Genomic DNA, 20,808 nt, shown 5'->3' with positions numbered 1-20,808 from the left:
ATATAGTGAATGGCTTCATGAAGAGCTGTGCTGAAGCAGAATGCCCTGGACCGCATGAACATTTGGATGTGCGGTATGACAGAGAGGTTAGAGTCCAAGGTGACTCAAACTTGGGAGACTGGGTGGCCTGGAGGGTGGAGGGAGTGAAAGATTGAGTTAATATTAAGGTATCATCCTAGAAGCAGACAGGTATACAGCACTTGGCATATGTTAATTCAACAACAAATGTGCTGAGTGAATCTGGTATTATTTAGTGGAAGTGCATATTGAGCTCATACATGCTAAGTATACATTCTCATTTAATTCTCACAACACACCCGGTAAAAATAGGTACTGTTTTATCCTCATTATGCTAACGAGAAAACAGAGCCTCCAAGAGATTAAGTAATCTGTCTGATGCGGTTACATAGCTACTATTGGGTAGAGCCAAACTCAAACCCAGGCCTTTCCGACCTCAGTGTTCATACTCCCAACCAAGAAAGGAACAAAACTAACAAGGATTAATCAAAGGAGGAATCATGAGAACGTATGTTATAGAAGCCAAGGAAAAGAGCAGCCTTCAAAGATGGAATAGTCACCTTGAGTCTGAAGTAGTCCAGTGGCCAAGTGGAGGAAGTTTAAAATAGGCAATGGACTTGATAGGTCACTGGTGAGTTTGAGAAAACAATGTTATTAGAGCAGGATGGAAGCTACCTCATTGAAAATTCAAAGTGATTGGAAAGTTCAAGAATGTTCATGGTAAACAAGTAGGGGAAGAGAGTTGAGCTAAAGTGTAAAGTAAGGTTAACAGAAAGATTCTTTAGTATCAAATTTGCCAGATACCTGAAATTTAGTTTTCAAATTGTATATAGCAGGATTTGAAATTATAATTATTAAAGTTGTACTAGCTTCCAACTGCAGTAAAAGCAGAAAGCTGCAAATCATTGCTGCTTAATACCATATGTACCAAAGACGTTCAGGGAACAAAATCCATTTTACTAAATTTAGGGCCACTTTAGGCTTTTAAACCTCAGATCAAGGGCCCCCTCTTTGAAACAGCACATAAACCATCCTTCTGAGAACCTGATATTCACTGAACAGAGAAGCATCTTTGAATCCAATCCCCTGATGCCCTGTAACTCTTGTAAGAGCACGTTCATGAGGAGCAAGTTTAAATAAATGCTAAAGATATTGGTGAATTTCTACAAATCCTGAGTTTAAGTGTTCAAAGGGGCATGATTAAGATCCTAAATGCTTGAACTTTGTCATTGGGAATGTTGGCACAGTGAATTCAGAGGAGAGTATGAACTCATAGCCATCTATAGGACTGGGAGAGGGTATTGGGCTCACTTCATAAGTCTTTAATTAGGCTCTGGAGCATGCCTTTAACTTGGGAACAGGCCAGACTTCCACTAGCTAAATTAATATCACCAACAGAAGATATTTACCTGATTAGAATGGTTCATTCCTCTTCCCTTGGTAACTCCAGAAATAGTTAATTCCAAGGTCTCCTTCAAGTAGGCTTTTGCATTTATGGGTTTGCAAAATATTCTCGAGCACTGAGTCCATTTCTCTTTGTCATCCAGCTCCAGGCAACAACAAACAAGTTTCACGGTCCCTGAAATTAGCCACCAACTTGAGACAAAAGATAATTTTGGAACTGCCATTCAGCATGCTATATCTGTTCTGCTGCCTCTATAAAGCAAGCCTTTTTAATGTAATTACATGACTTGTCTATCTATTACTAAATTGATGAGGACAGCCCGGGTTTATTTATGTTTCCTCCTTTAATTTGGAAGTCATTATAGTTTATTGTAGCATTTTCCAAAATAAATTCTGCCGTGTTCCACCCTATCAAAATCTTTGCATAGCATCCTCTCCTGCTCACTTCTACCTCCTCACAATTTACACCAACATATTAAAGATTCTTCGAAGTTCAGCAATAAAGAAGCCAGGCAGGATCAATATATCACAAAGTCGTAGTACAGAATTGAATTTTTCAGACAGCACTTTTTTAACCCACAGAACCACTTCAGGAAATGGTAACATATCTGTTAAGAGCTTTGGGGTCCATACCTGGTGATCTTGAGCATATTACTTCATGTCTCTAAGCACTAGTTTTTTAACTGTAAAGCAAGGATAAGAATATCTTCCTTCCAGGAATATTACACCTAACATATTACTTACCCCAGGCAGACATTCAGTGAGTGGCAGCTACTTCTGTGGTCGTGATTGGCTGATGTTCACACTGCATCTGTGCCCAGATGGGTTAACAAGTCTTCCTTTTAGAAGGGCTTGATGAAACCTGGGGTTGTAACACAATTCAAGTCACTATCAAAATGATTAGTCATCATAAAAGTATGAATGAAATTTAACCTTTGAGAAGAATCCCCTCTTTAAAGGGATGAATCCTAAAGGTTGTCCAACACTGAAATGCAGCAGTGTGGCTAGTATGGATAGTCAGTACAGTGTAGAATGAGTTTGGTAATTTACCCAAGCTCACAGATAATTAATGGAGTCTGTGAATTAGGAAGCAACTTGTTTGTAGAAGTAGAAGCTAATGTCATCAATGTTATTTAAATTAGTTAAATTTTTAGTGCAAGTCACAGTACTAAGTGGAACATCATTGGAAGCAACTGAATTACACTCCTGCGGTCAGAGGTGGGGTACTTTTCTCAGGAAGCAGAAAAGTGTGGAAATGGTTCAGAGTGGCCTCGGAACTGAGAAGCCACCGGGCAGGTAGGGAGCCAGATTTCCGTGTGACTTTTGCTTTTGCTTTTGCTGACATGTCCTCTAGTGGTAGTATATTGAGCAGTGAAGTGGTAACACATTGGACATAGAAAAGAGAAGACACCTTGGGTGACTCCCACAGATTTGTATCCAGAAAAATTAATTTGAATGTAACTCATATTGAACCAGATTTAAGATTACCTTATGTCCTACCCATGGGAATGGCTTTAAAAAAATTAATACTGTTCAGACTAGAATAGGGACTTTACTCAGAAAATAAATTATTATTGAATACTTCTGGCCAATGATATGAGAGTTACTAATGCCTCTGGCTTATTAACAGATTTAATATAATAGATTTCCCTGCCAATTTTTGCAAGTTTATTGTATTGTTTTGTTTGAACCCAAATCCATTATGCATATTCATTTTTCTATAATTCAAATTGGTTTTCCTCAGAGTTAGTTCAGATAAGTGGGGCTTTATTGTACAGCTATTCCTAAGTGGTTAAATTGATTATGGAATAGAAGTAGTCCAAGCAGAACTATTGAGACAACTTCAGTTTTAAAAGAGTGTTCTCTAATGGGCCTGTTAATTCAACACTGAGTATAGGCGGGTATATATTTATGCATCATTTATTTCATAGATGATTTTCCTGCTGCCTCATTTTCCAAACATGATGAGTACTTTCAGTCCTAAATATCTATGTATGTATTTGCTATAGGAAGTAGCTGCTGAAAATTCTACTTAAATTGACTCTTTACTAGCTATCAGATTAGCAATTTTAATCCCCAAGATACAACCTGAAGACTAGGATGATCAAATGAAATTATGTTGATATTTGAGCTGTTGGCATGTTTTGTGTGCTTTTAAAATTCTTTCCTCCTTCTCTTTCTCTTATATTGCCACTTTTCAATATACTTAGTCTTACCATCACCCCTTTTTCCTATACATTTAAATTTCTTTTGATTGTTTTTTAGCAGTGACTGAATACAATGTTATAGTTTTGTCTCAAGTTGCTTGCTCAACAAAGTCTTCTAAATCACTTAACATAAAGGATGCCAGCATATATATTTTTAAAAGCACGTATTGAGTGGAAGTGATGTTAATGCAACATCAGTGAAGTAAGACTCAGCTCTGCTCTGCTCTCCAGAGACTATAACTCAAAAGGTAGTTGACTTTATTTGCTGTGGTTGGCAGCCTCTTCTCAGACTGCTTGAATAAATTTGGGTATTAATATGCTTCCTGTCTGTTTCTCTAGAATTACTATTCTATCTGCCTCTGGAGATGGCTTTATTTCCAGATTTAACTCTGCAAAATATGATGGGACCAAACTCTTGAGTTAGGCATCCTTTCTGCCTTGATTTAATGAGTACATGCTCAACTCTCTCTCTCTGAGCAGCACTCTGGGCTGCACACAGCAGCGTATGCAAAGATATCTAAGAAGTATCTTCAGCGAACCTCAAGACACTTAGCCTCAAGATAGGAAAGAAGAGGGAGAGACATAAAATGGAATCGGATGGGATTGCGTCATTGACTCACAGTTCCCTAGAAACTGCAGGTATGGTGGGAAGTGGAGGGACAAACTTCCACTGAGCACCTGCCCTGTGCCGGGGCTCTGTATACAGCTTCATCTTCATTTCCGTAGCAGCCAGGCAAGGTGAATGGCATGACCCACATTTCACAGATGAGAAAATTGAAGATGAGAGAAGTTGAATCACTCCCTGAAGGTCACTAAGCCAAATGTGTCAACATTCAGTGCCTGGCACACAGTGTGCACTCAAGAAATAGTTTTGAATGTTCAGTGAATCTCTCAGGGAAGCAATTTTCAGTAGGTACCAAGAGCCTCAAAAATGTCCTTTGAACCAGCAATTCCATTTCTAGGAATTATCAAAGATGTGGGCAAAGATGAGTGAGTGTGTGTGTGTGTGTATAAATGCAAGGAGGTAACTGCAGCCTCGTTTATAAAAATAAAATTTTTGGAAACAAATGAGATATCTAAATGGGAAACAGTTTGATAAACTATGATAGTGTCAAACAGCCATTATAAACAATATTTTCCAAAAATTTTTCATGGCATGGGAAAGCACCCACAGTAGGCTACAGGACTAAATATATGTGGTATGGTCTCAACCAACTTTTAGGAAAGCACATGCAGAAAAGCTACTAGAATAAAATGTACCATATCTATAAATTGTGATTATATCTGAGCAATTGAAAGTTACATGATTTATTGCCCTTTTATAGTAATATTTTCTTTAAATTTTCTACAGTAAGATGTTTTGTTTTGTTTTTTAATTGGTATCTGGGAATGGAATGTTTTCTGTTTTGTGTTGGGATTTTAGGAACTTTATAAGTAATTACACTGAAGTCTTCATTCCTTACAGTTAATGCAGACTCTGTCTTTTATCTCAATAGAAGAAAATTCTCATGGAGAACCAAATATGGCAAAATAAGTAAGACAATTGGCTGTGGAACTGGACTTCTGGGTTCAAAACCTCACACTGCCACTCCCTTACTGTGTAATCCTTGGCACATTGCTAACCTCTCTCTGCACCTTGATGCTCCCTCCTGTAAAAATGAGGTTAATGGTATGCCTATTGCATAAGATTGTGAGGAGCAGATTTTAGTAAGTGATTAGAATAGTGTCTAGAACGTAGTAAGTGCTCAGGCAATTGTTACTTTCACACTGGATTTATGGAGCTATTTAACTTCTGTTATTTTTATTTTAAGGCTATTTACAGACTTTTTATAAACACTCTTTACTTTTAACACAGAAAACATTCCATTTTTGGCATTGTGTTGTTGACTTACAATGAATTTCTAGGCAAATCTCTAGAGGAGATAGTTAACTTCGTCTTTTTCGTAGACACAGACTAAACCCCTAGTTATTTGGCAAATTTAGAATTTCAGGACCTGATTAAAGCATGTGATAGTATCAGTTATGTGCTCAACCCTCTTATAACTACAAAGGAATCTTAAGAGGGATAATATACACATCCTGCCTACAAGTCAACCAACATCCGTTGAGTGTCTGCTGTTTGTCATGGACTAAGAATACAGTCTCTGCACTCAAGGAGCTCACTCTAGATATTCACCAACTATATGCAGGAAAATGAATGCACCATTGAAATAGATAGCGTGTGTGTTGGAAGCAGTGGGACATAGGGTAGGCTAGACATGACAAGGCTTCCTGGAAAAGGAGTTTAGAGTGTATCAAAGCTCCTAGGAATTAGCAGGAAGACAAGATGAGAAGCAGAGTTACAGACAGAGGTAACGGTGAGTTCATACAGGTAAGAGAAGCATGACATGTTTGTGGAAATCTAGGTGATATGGCAAGGCTTGGGATTGGAGAATGCTAGTAGGAGTGAAAATGAATGGGGTTCTAAGAGATAAGCCTAGAGAGAGAGAGTCAGATGTCAGAGGAAGCTCAGTTTTATCCTGGTAGCAGTAAGGAGATGGTAACAGATTTGCCTTTTTAAAATCTCACTCTGGAATACTGGAAAATGGACCAGAAAAGGAGAGGGGCAGTTAGACAAAAAGCTATTGCTATAATTCTGAAGTCAAAAGGGTCTGAATCAATACAGAGGCCATGAGGGTGGTAAAGAGAATAGAGACTAGAGAACTGCACAGAAGGTGACTTTTCATCATAGCGGGTAGAAGGGAGAGAAAATTCTGGACTAGACTTCCAGGTTTCTGCATTAAGGAACTGGGCAGATAGCAGGGTGATTCATTGAGACAGGGGACTCCAAAAGAAAGATAACAGGGTCAGGTTTGAACATTCGGAATTCAGGAACTGTGGGTCACTCAGTTGGAAGTTTCCAGTAAGAAAACATATGGGTCTGGAGCTCAGCAGCACAACCTGGCAAGAAAATAATTTGGTCGTTGAAGCCATGGGCTGGATGAGATTATTCTAGGGGAGAGACTGTAGAGTGAGAAAGAAAAGAGGTCCAAGGATGGAAACCTTTGGTATTTAAGGGAGAGCATGAGCAAGAGCCAAAGAGAAAAAAGCAAATGAGCAGAAGATCTAAGTCAGGAAAAAGATTCAACATGTAAGGAATGGTCAACAAAAAGTCAAATGGTGCCCTTGGGAAATTTACAACCCAGCTTAGAAGTCATGCACAGTGCAAGAGTTGTCCAGAACTACACTTGATCAAGTGCCCAAGAAAAATATAGACAGTACTTAGGGAGTTGAAAGGAATGAGAGACTGGAATTGACCTGCAAGCTTGATATAGGTGATAGGATTTAACTGGATCTTGATATACGAATGAATTTAAGCCAGGAGAGGTCGTTTCAACTGAGGCTATAAGATTTGTCAAAATCTATCCTTATGATGGAAAATAACTGAAGGTGGATTTCCTATTGATGATGGTCAGCAATATCTTCTTTGAGTAGTGAAGACAGTATCTGGTTCCCTTTTTCATTATGACAACTGTTGGTTAAATAGTTTCATATGAAAATGGGTGCACTGTTACCTGACAATATCATATACAAGATTCATTTTAAAGAAGTCATGACAAGAAAGCAGTATAACTTATGCTGTAGTGGGTTCATTCTAGAAGCACAGATGTGTATAACTTTTAGGAGATAATCAGAGTCAATTCTAATGTGTAAAGAAAGGTCCTGATTATATACCCTCTCTGTTTTATGGTAGCTAGTCCCAAAAGCCCTTTGATTTAATACAGCTTTTCCTAGCTGTGAAGTTGCAGATCCCTTGCCCAGTCTTTTCCCAAGTGTCTGGTGGATAAGCTGTGGGTATGTGGAAGGAAGTAGGAAAAGAAGGGGATTTTCTTGTGCCCTCTCCCCACCCCATGCACTTTCCATTCCCTCCTCCTTCTTTCTATCCTATTTCAATGCCCCCATCTTTCTTGAGAATACTTGACTTGCAGTGTGGCATGGGCAGTAACTCGTAATTTAATTAGAGGAACACCTTGGGGATATTAATGGTCAGATATGACTTTGGGAAATAACTTGTCAAAACCCATCTGCACTAGTCTGTCCACAGTTCTACTGTAGTGACTGCTTTCCATGACCAATACCATATTTGCAAAGAGGAAGGTACAGACTAGGTAAAAGTCTTTGGAAAACCAAGTTCCAGGGCAAGCTGTGTCATTTCCCAAGTGCTGTGATCTTGTGCACGCCACTTAACCTCTGTTGCAGAATTTTTGCAACACTTACATGAGATATTTGTGAAGATATATCTTGACCGCAAAATGTCATTCCAGTGTTAGGCAGTGGTGATGGGCTGTCCTTGTCATGAGTATCATGTGAAAGCAAAGGGGAGCCAAGACTTCTCCTAAATCTGTTCTAAAGACAGACCTTCCATTCCAACCCTATGTTCAACTAGATTTCTTCAGAGTAGCATATCCTTTGGTTCCCTTTAATCTGTGCTGATTTATCTTTGGCTTATATAGTGCCTGATGCAACTGAGTAACACTAAGTTTACCCCATTCTCCTTCCCTGAGAATGTAAGTGATGCCCTTGAAAACCACCCCTGAAGAAGAAAAATGGAAAACAATTTACTAAGTGCTTCCTCTGAGCCAAGCACTTGCTTTGCCTTAGATCCTCTTCCCCAAACCACAGATAGTTCCCACCAAGGAGAAATTGGGTTGCTTTTGCAGCTGAGACAAGTGGAAATTACATTTCTATTAAAAGCTGTCTGTGGCTAGAAGTGTCCATTCCAGGGACAAAGCTAAATGATGTAATAAACTTATTCAAAGACTTAAAGCTATTATATACAATGTCATTAAATAGCTTCCACCCACTGTTAACAAAAAAGTTATAAATTTCCTCTAGTAATTGTTTTAAATGTTGTTAGTTAGTGAGTTTTCTGCCATTTCTTCACTGTTGAAGTGTTTCCCAAGTCCTGGAAAATAATTTGTCAGAGATGCATGACCCTTTGCGATGACAGTTTTCAACCTGCTTGCTACCATCACTCCTGAATTTGTGAAGTTGCAAAGTTTCTTCTAGGACTGGTTTCTGGTAGTGTTTTCTACCTGCTGGATAATTTCAGTGCTGAGCTCCATGATTCATATATTAGAGATCAGAGGCAAGAAGGATCAATCAACCGAGGCATGGAATAGGGTTCAAGGTGGGGATCCAACACGTGTACTCTGAACTTTGAGACTGATTCATAGTTTCCTACATGGAACCATACACTTGAGGTATTGCCTACTGCTAGATAAAAGGGTAAAATGGAAGGCAAGAGTTGAAAGGAATATAGGCATTATGTCTGGAAAAGTTCCATGGCCCCAGTTTTCCTGCAGGTATTAATCTAAACCCCTGGTCAAAGGAAGTTCTTTCAACATCCAGACATGTGTCATTGAACTTGCCTAATTCTCTGAACTTGCCAGGATTTCCAATCACCATTGTAAGCCAAGTCCTAAATCCAGATAGACTCCTTCCTTGTGGACTTCCCCAGACAGAATGCTGCCAGAATAGCAATGAGGGATGTGTCCGTGATGGAAATGTGAGGGAAAAATTCAACATTTGCCCAGGTCCTGCAATCAGTGGTTTTCTTCCTACCAGTGAGGCAGACCTGATCAGAAGACATGTTAGCTTATTTTCTAGACACTAGAAGCTTTTCTGTAGGGTGACCTGCCTTGCTGTGAGAGGGAGCTCCCACCTGATAGGCAGGGAAGTCTTGTCATTGTCAGTAAGCCAAGGCAGCTTCTGATGCCCTTGCTCTCCTTCTTTCAGGAAACAGCATCCTCCACTCCGCCGCTGATAGCGTGACCAGCGCCGTACAGAAGGCGAGCCAGGCCTTGAACGAGCGTGGGGAGCGGTTAGGCCGAGCAGAGGAGAAGACAGAAGATATGAAGAACAGTGCCCAGCAGTTTGCAGAAACTGCACACAAGGTGGGTCCTGCAGGGGGGGCAGATCTCAGCTCTGGGTTGTCAGAGAGCTTCAGTGCCAAGAAACTGTACTTCATTATGTTTCCCATGATGAGACATGCAAAATCAGATCTTTTTTTTTTTTTTTTTTTTTTTTCCTTTTACACAATCCCCACCTGCTATTTAGTAAGTACCTGAGTCATGAAAGATTTCTTCTTGTTCATGTTTCCTTGATTATCTCCTTTCTGAAGCCCTCCTCTCTATCTCTGACCTTTGGATCTTTGGGAAATGTGGGCCACCTTTAGTTTCTTTCCAGAAGTTCATGAGTCAGGTCTCAGGGAACAAAATAAAGCAGGGAAAAGAGGAGAGAGAGATCCGTTCTCAGAATGTCCGTTTTCCCTTGGGCAATGCTTGAAAAATTCCATGGAGGACCTTAGGCAGACTGGTGCTTACTTTTCCTTGATATCCTTTCCATCCTGAGACTGGCATCCTGTGTTTTTATCTTCCCCGGATGCAAAGCAAGCTCTTGTCCCAGGGCACAAAGCACCTCATTGCTAGTGTCCCATCTGATTGGGGATGATAATTATTTCAGGGCCTTGATTCTGGAACTCTAAACGACATGGCTGGTGCAGAACTGCCTGCAAGATTCCCTCCTGCCCCTGAATGCAGAAAGAAGCGTTTCCCTTGTGACTGTGGGTGCACACTTGCACACTCACGCTCACGAAGAACAGTTTTTTCAGAAGGGGAAAGGGGAGTTTTTATTGGCAGCCAGCTATCGAAGGCACAAACCAAAGGAAAGAGAAGCCAGCCCTGTTGGTCAGGAGATAAAGAGAATTTATTACTGTTCTTGTGCTTCAGATCAAAAGGGCATCTGGCTAGCAATTCAAATTTAGGTTTCCAGAAACAATGCCTGCTGATGACTTGGGTTGGCTTCTCAGACTCATGATCTGGCCCTTCAGATATGCTTTTCAGATGACCTGTGGGGGAAAAGATCAATTTGCTTTAATAGAAAACCCACTGCCTCTAAGGACACAAGAATGGAGAACCTGAAAAATAGAGGAAAGTACCCCCAGGTGAGCAGAGACAGCCTTTCCAGAGCACTCACAGGAGGCTCGGGTTCCGGCTCCACTGAGATGTGATTCCCAGTGGATGGTCCCTGCCTCCCCTTCCTGCTTCCACTTTGTCCAGACCTGTCCGCTCAGGTCATTAATTCTCTATCGTGTCAGGGTCTCACTGCACTTGCTGCCCATGGGCCCATTTCTGGTCCCCTTGGGGAGAATTGTCCAGATCTGTCTGAAAACACAGGCAGCCCTGCCCAAGAGCTGCAGTTTGCTGGGCACTGCTGCACTGGAACTGAAGCTCAGAGTTATGGTTTCTGTACTCCTTTCCCCCCTTCTCCAGCCTTTGTGATACGGAAATAATGATGAGCTGGAAATGCTAGAATTCTAGCCGAGCGTAATTTATAACAGCAACTTAAATAGCTAAAATGGGAATGGACAGTGGAAATCTGGGGGAACACTTAAAGTGTTGATTTGGGAAAGAGAAGGCCAAAGGGAATAACTTTAGCACTGTCTACAAGTCTGGAAAGGGCAATAGGACAGGCAATTATCTTTCGTGTTTTACCACACAGGAGAGAACAATAAGTTGTGCACTGGTAAAATTCTGCTGAAACAAGAGTTTAGGTTAATGATTAAACCATGAACCACGTTACCAAGGAAGACTGTGAAAATGCTCTTTCTCTAGGTGGAGTAGACAATCCCTGGATGTCATCCATGTAGACTTCCCTCTCAAAACGGGTGGTACAAACACTGGGTTGAATAAGGTAACCAGATGGCCAGAGATATTGTCCCTCGCAGCCCTGTTTCCCTGATATCATGGCCAAGTTTGCTAGTTGGGAAGGCAATACAGAATAGTAGTTAACATCCTGTGTTTGATTCTAGCTCCATCATTTACTAGCACAGTGACCTTGGGCAAGTGCTTAATTTCTCTAAATCCCAGATTCTGCACCAGCAAAACAGGGCTAATAGTACCTACCTCCTAGGGTACTGAGAGAATTGATTGAGTTCAAACATTTCAAGCTGTTAGCATGGTACCTGGCACATATAAATCTAAATGAATACTGGTTATAATTCTTCTTTTCATAAAAAATAGTTTCTGCTGAACTTGCCCTATTCGGTCACATAATGAGCATGGTAGGGGGTTGGAGAAAAGTTACTGGTAATTGAGGATTCCTGGCACAGTGATAGGGAAGCAATGGAGGGGAAAGTTTTGTGTCTTCCAAAACTGTCCTCCAAACTCAAAAGGGAAGTGAGGGGTGATGGCCTCCCTCTAAGGGCTGTGATACCATCTAAACATGGAGAAGTCCTTGCAACACAGTGAGGGACCTATCAGAACAGAAATTGATTAGGCCAACAACGGCCAAGGGGCCTCTTGCTTTGACCAACAGGAGAATCCAGGCCAACCAGTTACCTGCTTTAAGTAGAAATGGATGCGGGGGGCAGTTTGTGCTTGTTTTGGTTGCCCCTCCTATAGGTACTCTAAGCAGGAGGAGGTGGGGGGGATAGTTAGTGTCTGTTAGTGTGTATGAGAGAGTGTGAGAGAAACAGTGTCCTACCAGACCTGCTGTTTTCTAAAATTGGGATGTGTACTTATGAATCACCCCAGCACTGGCAGTATTCCTAACAAGCAGACTGACCTCTTTAGGTAAGATGTGGCTGTTTTCCCAGGGACTGGGACTTCTGATTTGGACCCTCTAAAATAGGCTGACCGTGAAGACATCATTTCACTGGCCCAGCCCCAGCCCTTCTGGGGAGGGGAAGACTCAGACCTAGAGTTCCAACCCCCCAACAAATGTGGCTCTGTTGACTCATGAAGAGTGGGCTGTGTTTGCAAGGACAGAAGCTGTACCCGTGTTAGAGCTCCAGGCAGAGAGCAGCATTTCCAGGTGACAGTTCCTTGGTGCACCCTGGTTGAAGAAGGACATCCAACCCTAGCTAGAGAGGATGGTGTACCTTTCTAGATGACCACAGACAGGATCTTTGGCCTTCTGACTTTCTCCAGGACTCCTAGAATGACCCAGATACATTAGCGAGTGGATCACTTTTGCATGACCATGCCATCAAGATAGTTGGGTGGTTGTCTCCCATAGAGCACAAGGAGAATGATCCTTTTGGCTCCTCTCTTTAGCTGCCCACTATCCCCACCCCTCCCACCCCGCTCCACTTAGCCTGGCTTGAGGAGGTGTGGCTCCTTCGTGAGTTGTGGGCTTGGCATAGCCCCAGCCCTTAGGAAAGTACAACTAAAGCACAGAGGCAGGCCTGCTCACTTTCCCCTGACCCAAAAAGCACAGCGCTACAGTGTGTGCTGTGCTCTGAAGGCTGCCAGGCTGCCAGGGGTGGTGAGTCAGCAGGCAGGATCCTTCTCTACACCTAGGCATCCTCAGATGACATTTCTCTCAGAAAGGGGCTTTGATCTGCCCTGTTTTGCAGAAGCCTGTGTTTGGGGGGAAGGAGGGGTCAGTGGCATCTCTTCTCACTGGGAGGGAATGGCTGTCTCCCTACAGTCACCTGCTTCCCTTGGGTCTCTGAGCCAAAGTAACCTCAACAAGCCAGGCCTCTTAAAGTGTCCCCCCACCCGCAGTATAAGTCACATAGCATTGAAGGAGAAAGCTGTCCATGATTTAAGAAACAAAATATAAGATGAAGGTATTTTAAAGTCCTCTCCTGTGGGAACTCTGACATCTAAATTAATCCGTCAGCATTTAGAGTTAGAGACGATCTTACAGACAAAGAGGAGACTGAGGAGCAATTGTGACTTCAGAACACGAAGTCATACAGCGAGTTCATAGCAGGGAAGCAGCAGCACCCGGGAATCCTGACCTCATTTAATCCAGTGCTCTTTCTGCTCTACCACTCTGCCTTCCATATTCTAAAGCCCCTAACTCCAGGGAATAAAAAAAAACTAGGTAGCATGAGAATGATGATGCCACTCTCTGCAAAAATAGCTCAAACAGCAAAATGTCCCATCCAGTTTTATTTCTGTGAAACTGAGCTATCACAGCCTTGGCTGGTAGGGGCTCCCCTAACTGAAACTACAGGCAATCCAGGCCCTCCATCGAGGCACCCAGGGCCTGGTTTGAGCAGCAGAACCTTCACTGCTGAAGATTAATGACTGTGGGCAAATTGGCACAAGCATGTTTGTTGAAGGTTAACTGCTCAATGAATACCAGGACAGCAGCACTAATCAAATATTTATGGTTCGTATTCATTATGCACAACACTTAACAATTCTGGGTTGCTTTGAGTGGTCTGTGTTGCTAAATAATGTATATAAACTAGAGGCAGAGTGAGAAGTGGAGGCCACACAGCAAAGGGTCTCAGAGGATGTCTGGGGTTGGACAGATCTGAGGGAGGGGGCCAGGCTTTGCCGCGTTTGCCCGCTGTGTTTCCCGGAGGTCCGGAGTCCCACTCTTCTTGACAAACACCCTCAGCACTTAGCCTGTGACTGAGTGGTGACTGCCTGGGGTGCCAGTGCTGCAGAAGGTCTGTGGAGGCCTCCTGCTTGGGCTGGCCTTGCTGGGCAGAAGGCACCAGAGGTCCTTCAGCTGAACTTTCTCAAGCAGCGATCAACCTAGCAACACGAGAGCTAGGTGCACACGTCCCCTGTCCATCACAGGGCGGGAACATCGATGCTGCTTTTGCTGGTGACCTAGAGGAGGTGGCAGTCCCAGGACTATACCTCTCTTGGTTGATGACATGAGGAAGGGGAAGGGAAGACTCAAGATTGCACTGGATTTTCCTGGAGAAATAGATCATTGACATCTTCCAGGATAATACAGAGCACCTTGAGGTGGAGTTAAGTTGGCTCCACCTTGCTATTCTTACAAGACAGAGAACCTGGGTATGATGCAGGTAACAGGCCTTTCTACCAAGTTACTGCCTGGGGAGAAACACGAGCTTTTTTGATCAAAGGAATGCTGAGTTGCAGAACCCTGCCCTCCCCTATCACTCCCAGCCCCAGCCCCAAGGGATTATTCCCTAATGTCGGCCTCTGGACACTTGAGGAATTGCAATTCAGCCTCCACTCTGCTCTCTGGTTAATCTCGATTTGTAGGCTCCTGGAATGAATGTTACTAAGGAAAGCAAAGTCAGGTTTGATTTTGCATTCTGTACCTGCATGTCATTTCCTCAAATGCAACACCATGGCCTCCAGCTGGACTTGGGAAATTTCTGAATGACACAATGGTATTTGGTGTTCCCATTTATAAAGATCTAACATTTCAATAGACCACATTTCTCAAATACCAGCAGAAGGAGTAGTAAATCAAAGCCTGGAGTTGGTCTATAGTTCAGTCTTGGCCAATAACCCAATATAATTGTCAAGTGCTTTGGTTGATTTTCCAGGCTGGATTTTGAGTGGATTATTGCAGATTGTCTTTTGACATTTGTTGATTTTCATACTTTATGAGATGTCAGTGAATGGTTACATTTAAGGAGTATTGGTTTTGCTGGATTACTAGTAACCTGGGAGCCCTGAGGCCACCTGTTCCTGGGGTATGTCATTCATTCCATCTGTGTGTTGGTTTTTTCATTTGTTCCTTCAGCGGGATGAAGGAACACCACACAGCACGCTCCCCCGCCCGTGGACACACACTCAGCACATGCACCAATAAAATTACCGTATGGAAGAGTAACGGATGGAATTCTCAACAAACAGTTTGGGGAAAGGTGCATCGTTTACTAGGTGCCTCTGTGAAGAGTAATGGAGATGCTGCTTCTCCTTGTCAGTGTGGGCAGGTTGCCACACGGCGAATTCTCCCCAGCCCTGCATGGAGTAAACATGCTGCTGCTAATAAGGCCTTACTTCTCTCATCCCTCTCTCTCCTTAGCTTGCCATGAAGCACAAATGTTGAAGAAACTACCCATCCTGGTGACTCCGTAAGAGTAATGGAAGAGTTTGTTCAGCAGTTTTTACAAGAATTCCAGACCTCTCTGCTTGCTTGTTTTTTTTTTTCCAATATATGGACATTCAGGTTTTTTTGTTTTTCCTTTTCAGATGTTAATATGAAAAAAAAGATTTTGTGTTTATATATTTCCCTAATGATCTTGCTAAGAAAATTCTGCAATAGCATCAGCTTCGTGTTGTGGTTTTTTTTTTTTTTAACCCACATATGTGTGTTTGTATGTTTTCCTTTTTTTTTTTACTTTGTAGTTTGATTATGAAATTGGAACCAAATGATACACCTAGCTGAGGCTAAGCTACCAACGTGTATTTTTCTTTCCTATATTAAACAGGAAAACATTTTAATGTGGTGACATCAGATGTTATTGCCCCTGGGTGAAAATAAAAGTCAAGCAGTAATTGGTTCACTCAGTCTCTCAGCTGCTCTTAGTTTGAAGGGTTAAGGTTCTATATCCTGAGACATAAGTCTGTATTATGGGGAAACGACCATAATATCAGGGGAAACAGCAGTCTTAAATTTTGTTCTTTACATAGTAATCTTGTGCATGAGCCATCACCAGCATTCAAAAAGCAAATCCGACTCACACACAGAAATTTACTCTCTGAGCTACAGTTTAAATACTACCACTACTTGTTTCCCGGCTGACTGTTTAGAATTATCAAATGAAGGATAAAAATTTGAGACTAAAGACCTAAGGAAAAGCCTATTTCAGAACCTCTGTGCATTCCAGGCTGTTTCTCTCTTTTGTCATTGTCCCAAAATTGTAAAGAGCTTGGATTTTTATTGAGAATTGATTTGTCCAGATAAAGGTCTGTATAAATGATAATGTGAAAAGATACTACATTTAAAACCTTTTATTTTTCTTTTTACGAAGTCCTGCATATTTTAGAGACACCTCACAATGTCCTTGGGAAATGGCCTTCATTTTCTTAATATCTGATTTTTGGGGTTTTGATGTTATTACTGTTGTCTATTTATTTAATGTAATTTAAATTATGGTTTTCTTAACAAATTGTTTTTCATGGCAATTGCAGCCTTCCTGGTCTGACATAAAACAGCACAGCCACAAAACCTTTATGTTGCAGTCAGATTTAATAAAGTTGGTTCCCTCACTTCCTGATTTCGTATTGCTCAAGATATTACTGGGTTTGGAGTCCAGGAGTTTTGTTTCCTAGAGGGTTAAAATGCTAAGTATAAAAGCTGTGCTATTTCTTCATGAAACAAAGCGGCAGGCTGCGCATCACAGACATATTCTCAGCCACCCATTGTAGGGCACTGATTTTTAAGCCGCCTGAATCTTCAGGACCTCTTTCCCCTTTCCCCTTTCAGTTCCTTCTACCCAATAAGATACTTGAGTCAAGTGTACTGTAGCCTCTTACATAGCAGCATAAGATGACTTTTGGATTATTGCTGATTTAAATAGCTTAGTTCTCCTGATAAAACAGTCCTGAGGAGACAGAAAGTTTAGCTATTGGGAAAATGGATATCTTGGGCAGTACATGTCAAAAGGAATTCACCTATGACAAATTTCTAAATCCCCTTAAGGAGATGATCGATCCAGTTAAAGAATACTCTATAAAATCTATATAGTAAACTATGTAAGTGTTCTGTAGCATTTTGTACTTTTCTTTTGGTGTCTTAAAGAAGCAAAGAACTTGCCATCTGGTGAGAACTATTAGAGGCATTTATAATTTCTAAGAAAAGCCCCAGATATCATTCCAAATGGGTTTTTATTTTCAGACCTCAGTTCAGAAGACACACACAGATATATATGTATATATTCATCTTCCCAAGTTGGAGTCTAGCTTCAGAGATAGTTGGTTGGCATAAATAATTGAAAAACTCCTGACAGTTGGCCAAACTCAAGAATGGAATTTGTTGCCAACTATCTAACAACAGCATTTGGGAAGCTACTTCTAAAGCAGCCGAGGATGGGATCAAAAGCGTACTGTGAAATTTGAAATTCTTCCTCCCTGGTAGAGCTGTGATGGTTACTCTCCATGCATTTAAAGATTCCTCACCTTGCCCTCAACCCTCACTCTCTGTTTATCCTTTTAGACTTAGGTTTTATTGGCAGTAGCCTGGAGGAGAAGAAAGCCCACCTGAATCTCCATTAGCTTTCTCCATGGCCATGCCCTTGACTTCCCTGTATCAGAGTCCTACCAAGACCTCCTCCCAGCCAAGAAGTTATGAAAGCAATCCCTGCCCCTACCGTCTCCCTCCCAGCCTCTTGCAGAGGAGCCCGGGGATGTGAAGTTCTTGTGAACACTTGTGAAGTTCTTTGCTCTCCTCCTATAGAAGGTGCTGCAATACAAACTAGGAATACTATCTAACCTAGAGAAAATTGCTAAAATGATTCACGTCCTTTGGGACCAGTTCGTCTGGATGAGCTTGCTAGAAGACATTTACTTTCCATTTGCTTTATTTATGCACTTCACTATTCATTTTGAGGATACTCTGTTTTCGTGAAGGACGTCTTAAATGGTATTAACAACACATAAAGAAAAGAAACTTTCCAATTTTACCACTTCTTCCTGGAACTTAGTTGTAGTATTCTTCACTCGTATTACTAGATATCTGTGTACAGGGAGTATACAGTTATTCAGGTTAATGTTTCATATTAAAGAATGTATTTGTAAAATGTAACAAGATCAGTAGTTAACTTTTTTTTAAGCTCTGAAAAAGTAAAGATCGTGTGTTAGACTTAAAATTACAGTGAAATCTGTCTTAATACTACTTTTGTGGCTAGCAAAGTTTGTGCATTTATGTAAAAATATTTACAGAATATCCTAAATAAGGGATATTAAAGATAGGTTTCGCTCTTAATTTTCAAAAACGTAACACTGCTGATGTCTGTTGTACAGTTATTAATTCTTCAGAAGTTCTCTGAGATGTCAAATATAATTTCTGTTTCATTCAGAGACAAGTAACACCTGCTCTGTTGATTCACTGTTACAGCAAACTCTAATTTTGTCATTAAATATTTTGTCTGTGATGAAAGTTTGTTTCTCTCAGTTACTTGTGAAATCTGTAAAACATTATGATATAAGTAGGTAAGTAAGCATCACCAACTTTTCATGCTAATGGACAAATCTGTGTGTCTACGGGAGACCACAGAACCAAGATTTGCATAATAATAAACTTTCCTTATATATTCTAGTGGAAACCTTGAAATTTAAGAGGACCAAAAAATTAACCTTAATTTAGACAATGGGCTTCTACCAGCAGGAATTAAGTATTGTTTTGCATCTCACAGGTAAAGCAATTAAGCCAACTAATAGTTGGCTTCTGCTATTACTGATGAGCCCAGCACAAGAATTCATGAGACAACATATGCCCTCATTCAGCAGACTAGTTTTATGCCCTGTTAAATTACAAAGACAACTTGATCATATCATATACATTTATTTTTATTGAAAAGCAAACACATTTTATTGTTACATCAAGGGAAGTGACGGGTTACTACTGAAGCGTAACAGCTACCCCTGGATTTGTGTTGACATTCAGTAAAGCAGGTAGGACTTTGAAATATTTCCTGGGAAGACTGCAGGTGGAAGGAAAAGACTGCAGGCTTTGCTTTTCAGAGAACGAAAGATACAGAGTTTGGCTAGGTACAGATGCAGCCTAAAATTAATTAGGCATTTAAAGGCACCAGCTCCTGTGAACTAAATTACAAACTGATTGCCTTGCAAAGATCTTTATTCTTAGTATAAATTTTACTTATTAGAGATTATACCACTACCAATTCTCATTTTATGGGAAGAGTAATATTAGAAGTGGTTTGGTTTGTTTTGTTTTAAATCAATGTTGTTTTTCCCCTGCTGTCAGTGGGAACAGGCTTAGGAAAAATGATTGATTTATCATAATCATTATCTGCCTAAAAAGCAGATTGAGGGCAGAGGTGGGGTAGAGAGAAGAAGAGGGGAGGGTGGTAGAAATACCAGAAATAAATTCCAAAACGAAATGCAAATGTGTAAGTATTATTTACTGTTGATAGTCATTCTGCATGCCTCTCCTCTAAGCCTGGGCTAGCCTGGGTGGAAGGTGGTCCTACCAATACAGGTTCACAACTCATGGACAACTGACTTCGAGAAAAAAGCTAAGGTGATCCTAGATTCCCCATGAAGTCATTTCATGACAGCTTCTTGTCCATCCAGCGGTGGATAGGCAGGTGACAGTATTTCCAGGAGTCAGTGAAACTGTGGAAACATCCCAGATGCACCATTATCAGAGAAATTTTAAGACCTAGGAGGCATGGAAAAAGAACACATCCCACCCATAAGGAACATGTCACTTTATTTCTCCGAACGTGATTGTGCTAACAGTCCTCTTTAGTCCTTTTACAGTGCAAGAGATGGATCTTTTGTTTTGCTTTTTTAAAACCTAGAAATTACATCTAAAATGATTTGTAGAGCCAGAGCCAGCCTGAGACAAAATTTGTCTTCATTTTTATCTCTGCCACCAATAGTTTTAGCAGTCTTTCTTCCCTCCCTGTCCTCCTCTTTGCTTTCCTACCATACCTAAATCCTGTTTTTGCTAATCCCTCCTAAGGTGTTACCTAGTAAATACAGTTCGTTTGCAGTTGGCTTCGGGCAGTACCTCCAGACTGGCTGTATGTCACAACCCCTGGGTGGAGCTTTTAGAAATGCAAACACTCTACTCCCAAATTTGCCTTTTTGGTATCATTGGTCAGTTTGTCTATTGCAAAGAAAAAAATGGCTCCAGCAGGCCCCAGATTGTGGGATACCTGGTTTCCCCAGATGCTTACTCAATTTAAGCCAGCAAATTAAAGCCATCAAGGAAATTAAATATAATGTGCATTTAAGCTCTATTACTGCTATAGTGTAACCTTCTGCCTTGACCCCCATTATGTTTTCCCCCTTGAGCCTCATTTGGAGCCTCAGGATTTCCTGAGTGGTATTTTCACTTCCCACCTCTACCCCCCTCCCTGCCTTGAATTTTTCTGCCACATTTTCTTCTTTGTCCCGTTGAATCACAGTCCTGGGCATTACAGGTCTTCAGCCCCTCTGCTTAGGTGGCCCATCCTACCTGGCACCTCAGGACGTCGGTCGCTGAGGCAAAGCTGCCTCTCCTCCCTCAGTCCCACAGGAATTGATGAACAGACTTAAGTGTCTCTGAGTCATCTGCTGTGGATTGTCACTGTTCTCACATTTTGTCTATTAGACATTTTAAATGCTATTGATTCTCTGTGATGGAGTAAAGATTTTTATAGAACATACATTTTTTTTTGTCCTGTCTTTGTGTGCTGACACAGCCCAAAGATGCCCATTTAATTAGGGTCTGG

General features: G+C 41.3%; 1 protein-coding gene across 1 annotated transcript in view; it reads left to right on the top strand.

The window, feature by feature from the left end:
- STXBP6 (syntaxin binding protein 6) overlaps positions 1–18,497 on the top strand; it is a 281,376-nt gene extending 262,879 nt beyond the window's left edge. Inside the window, exons 5-6 of the mRNA XM_037834711.1 lie at positions 9,408–9,565; positions 15,429–18,497. Of these exons, the coding sequence (XP_037690639.1) occupies positions 9,408–9,565; positions 15,429–15,452 (182 nt within the window). The 3' untranslated portion in view covers positions 15,453–18,497. The remainder of the gene's footprint in view (positions 1–9,407; positions 9,566–15,428) is intronic.
- Positions 18,498–20,808: the final 2,311 nt, after the last annotated feature.

This window comes from Choloepus didactylus, chromosome 4 (genome assembly GCF_015220235.1).
Source record: "Choloepus didactylus isolate mChoDid1 chromosome 4, mChoDid1.pri, whole genome shotgun sequence".
NCBI lineage: Eukaryota > Metazoa > Chordata > Mammalia > Pilosa > Megalonychidae > Choloepus > Choloepus didactylus.
The sequence above is the reverse complement of the archived record's forward strand: the minus strand, read 5'-3'. Positions and strand labels throughout refer to the sequence as shown.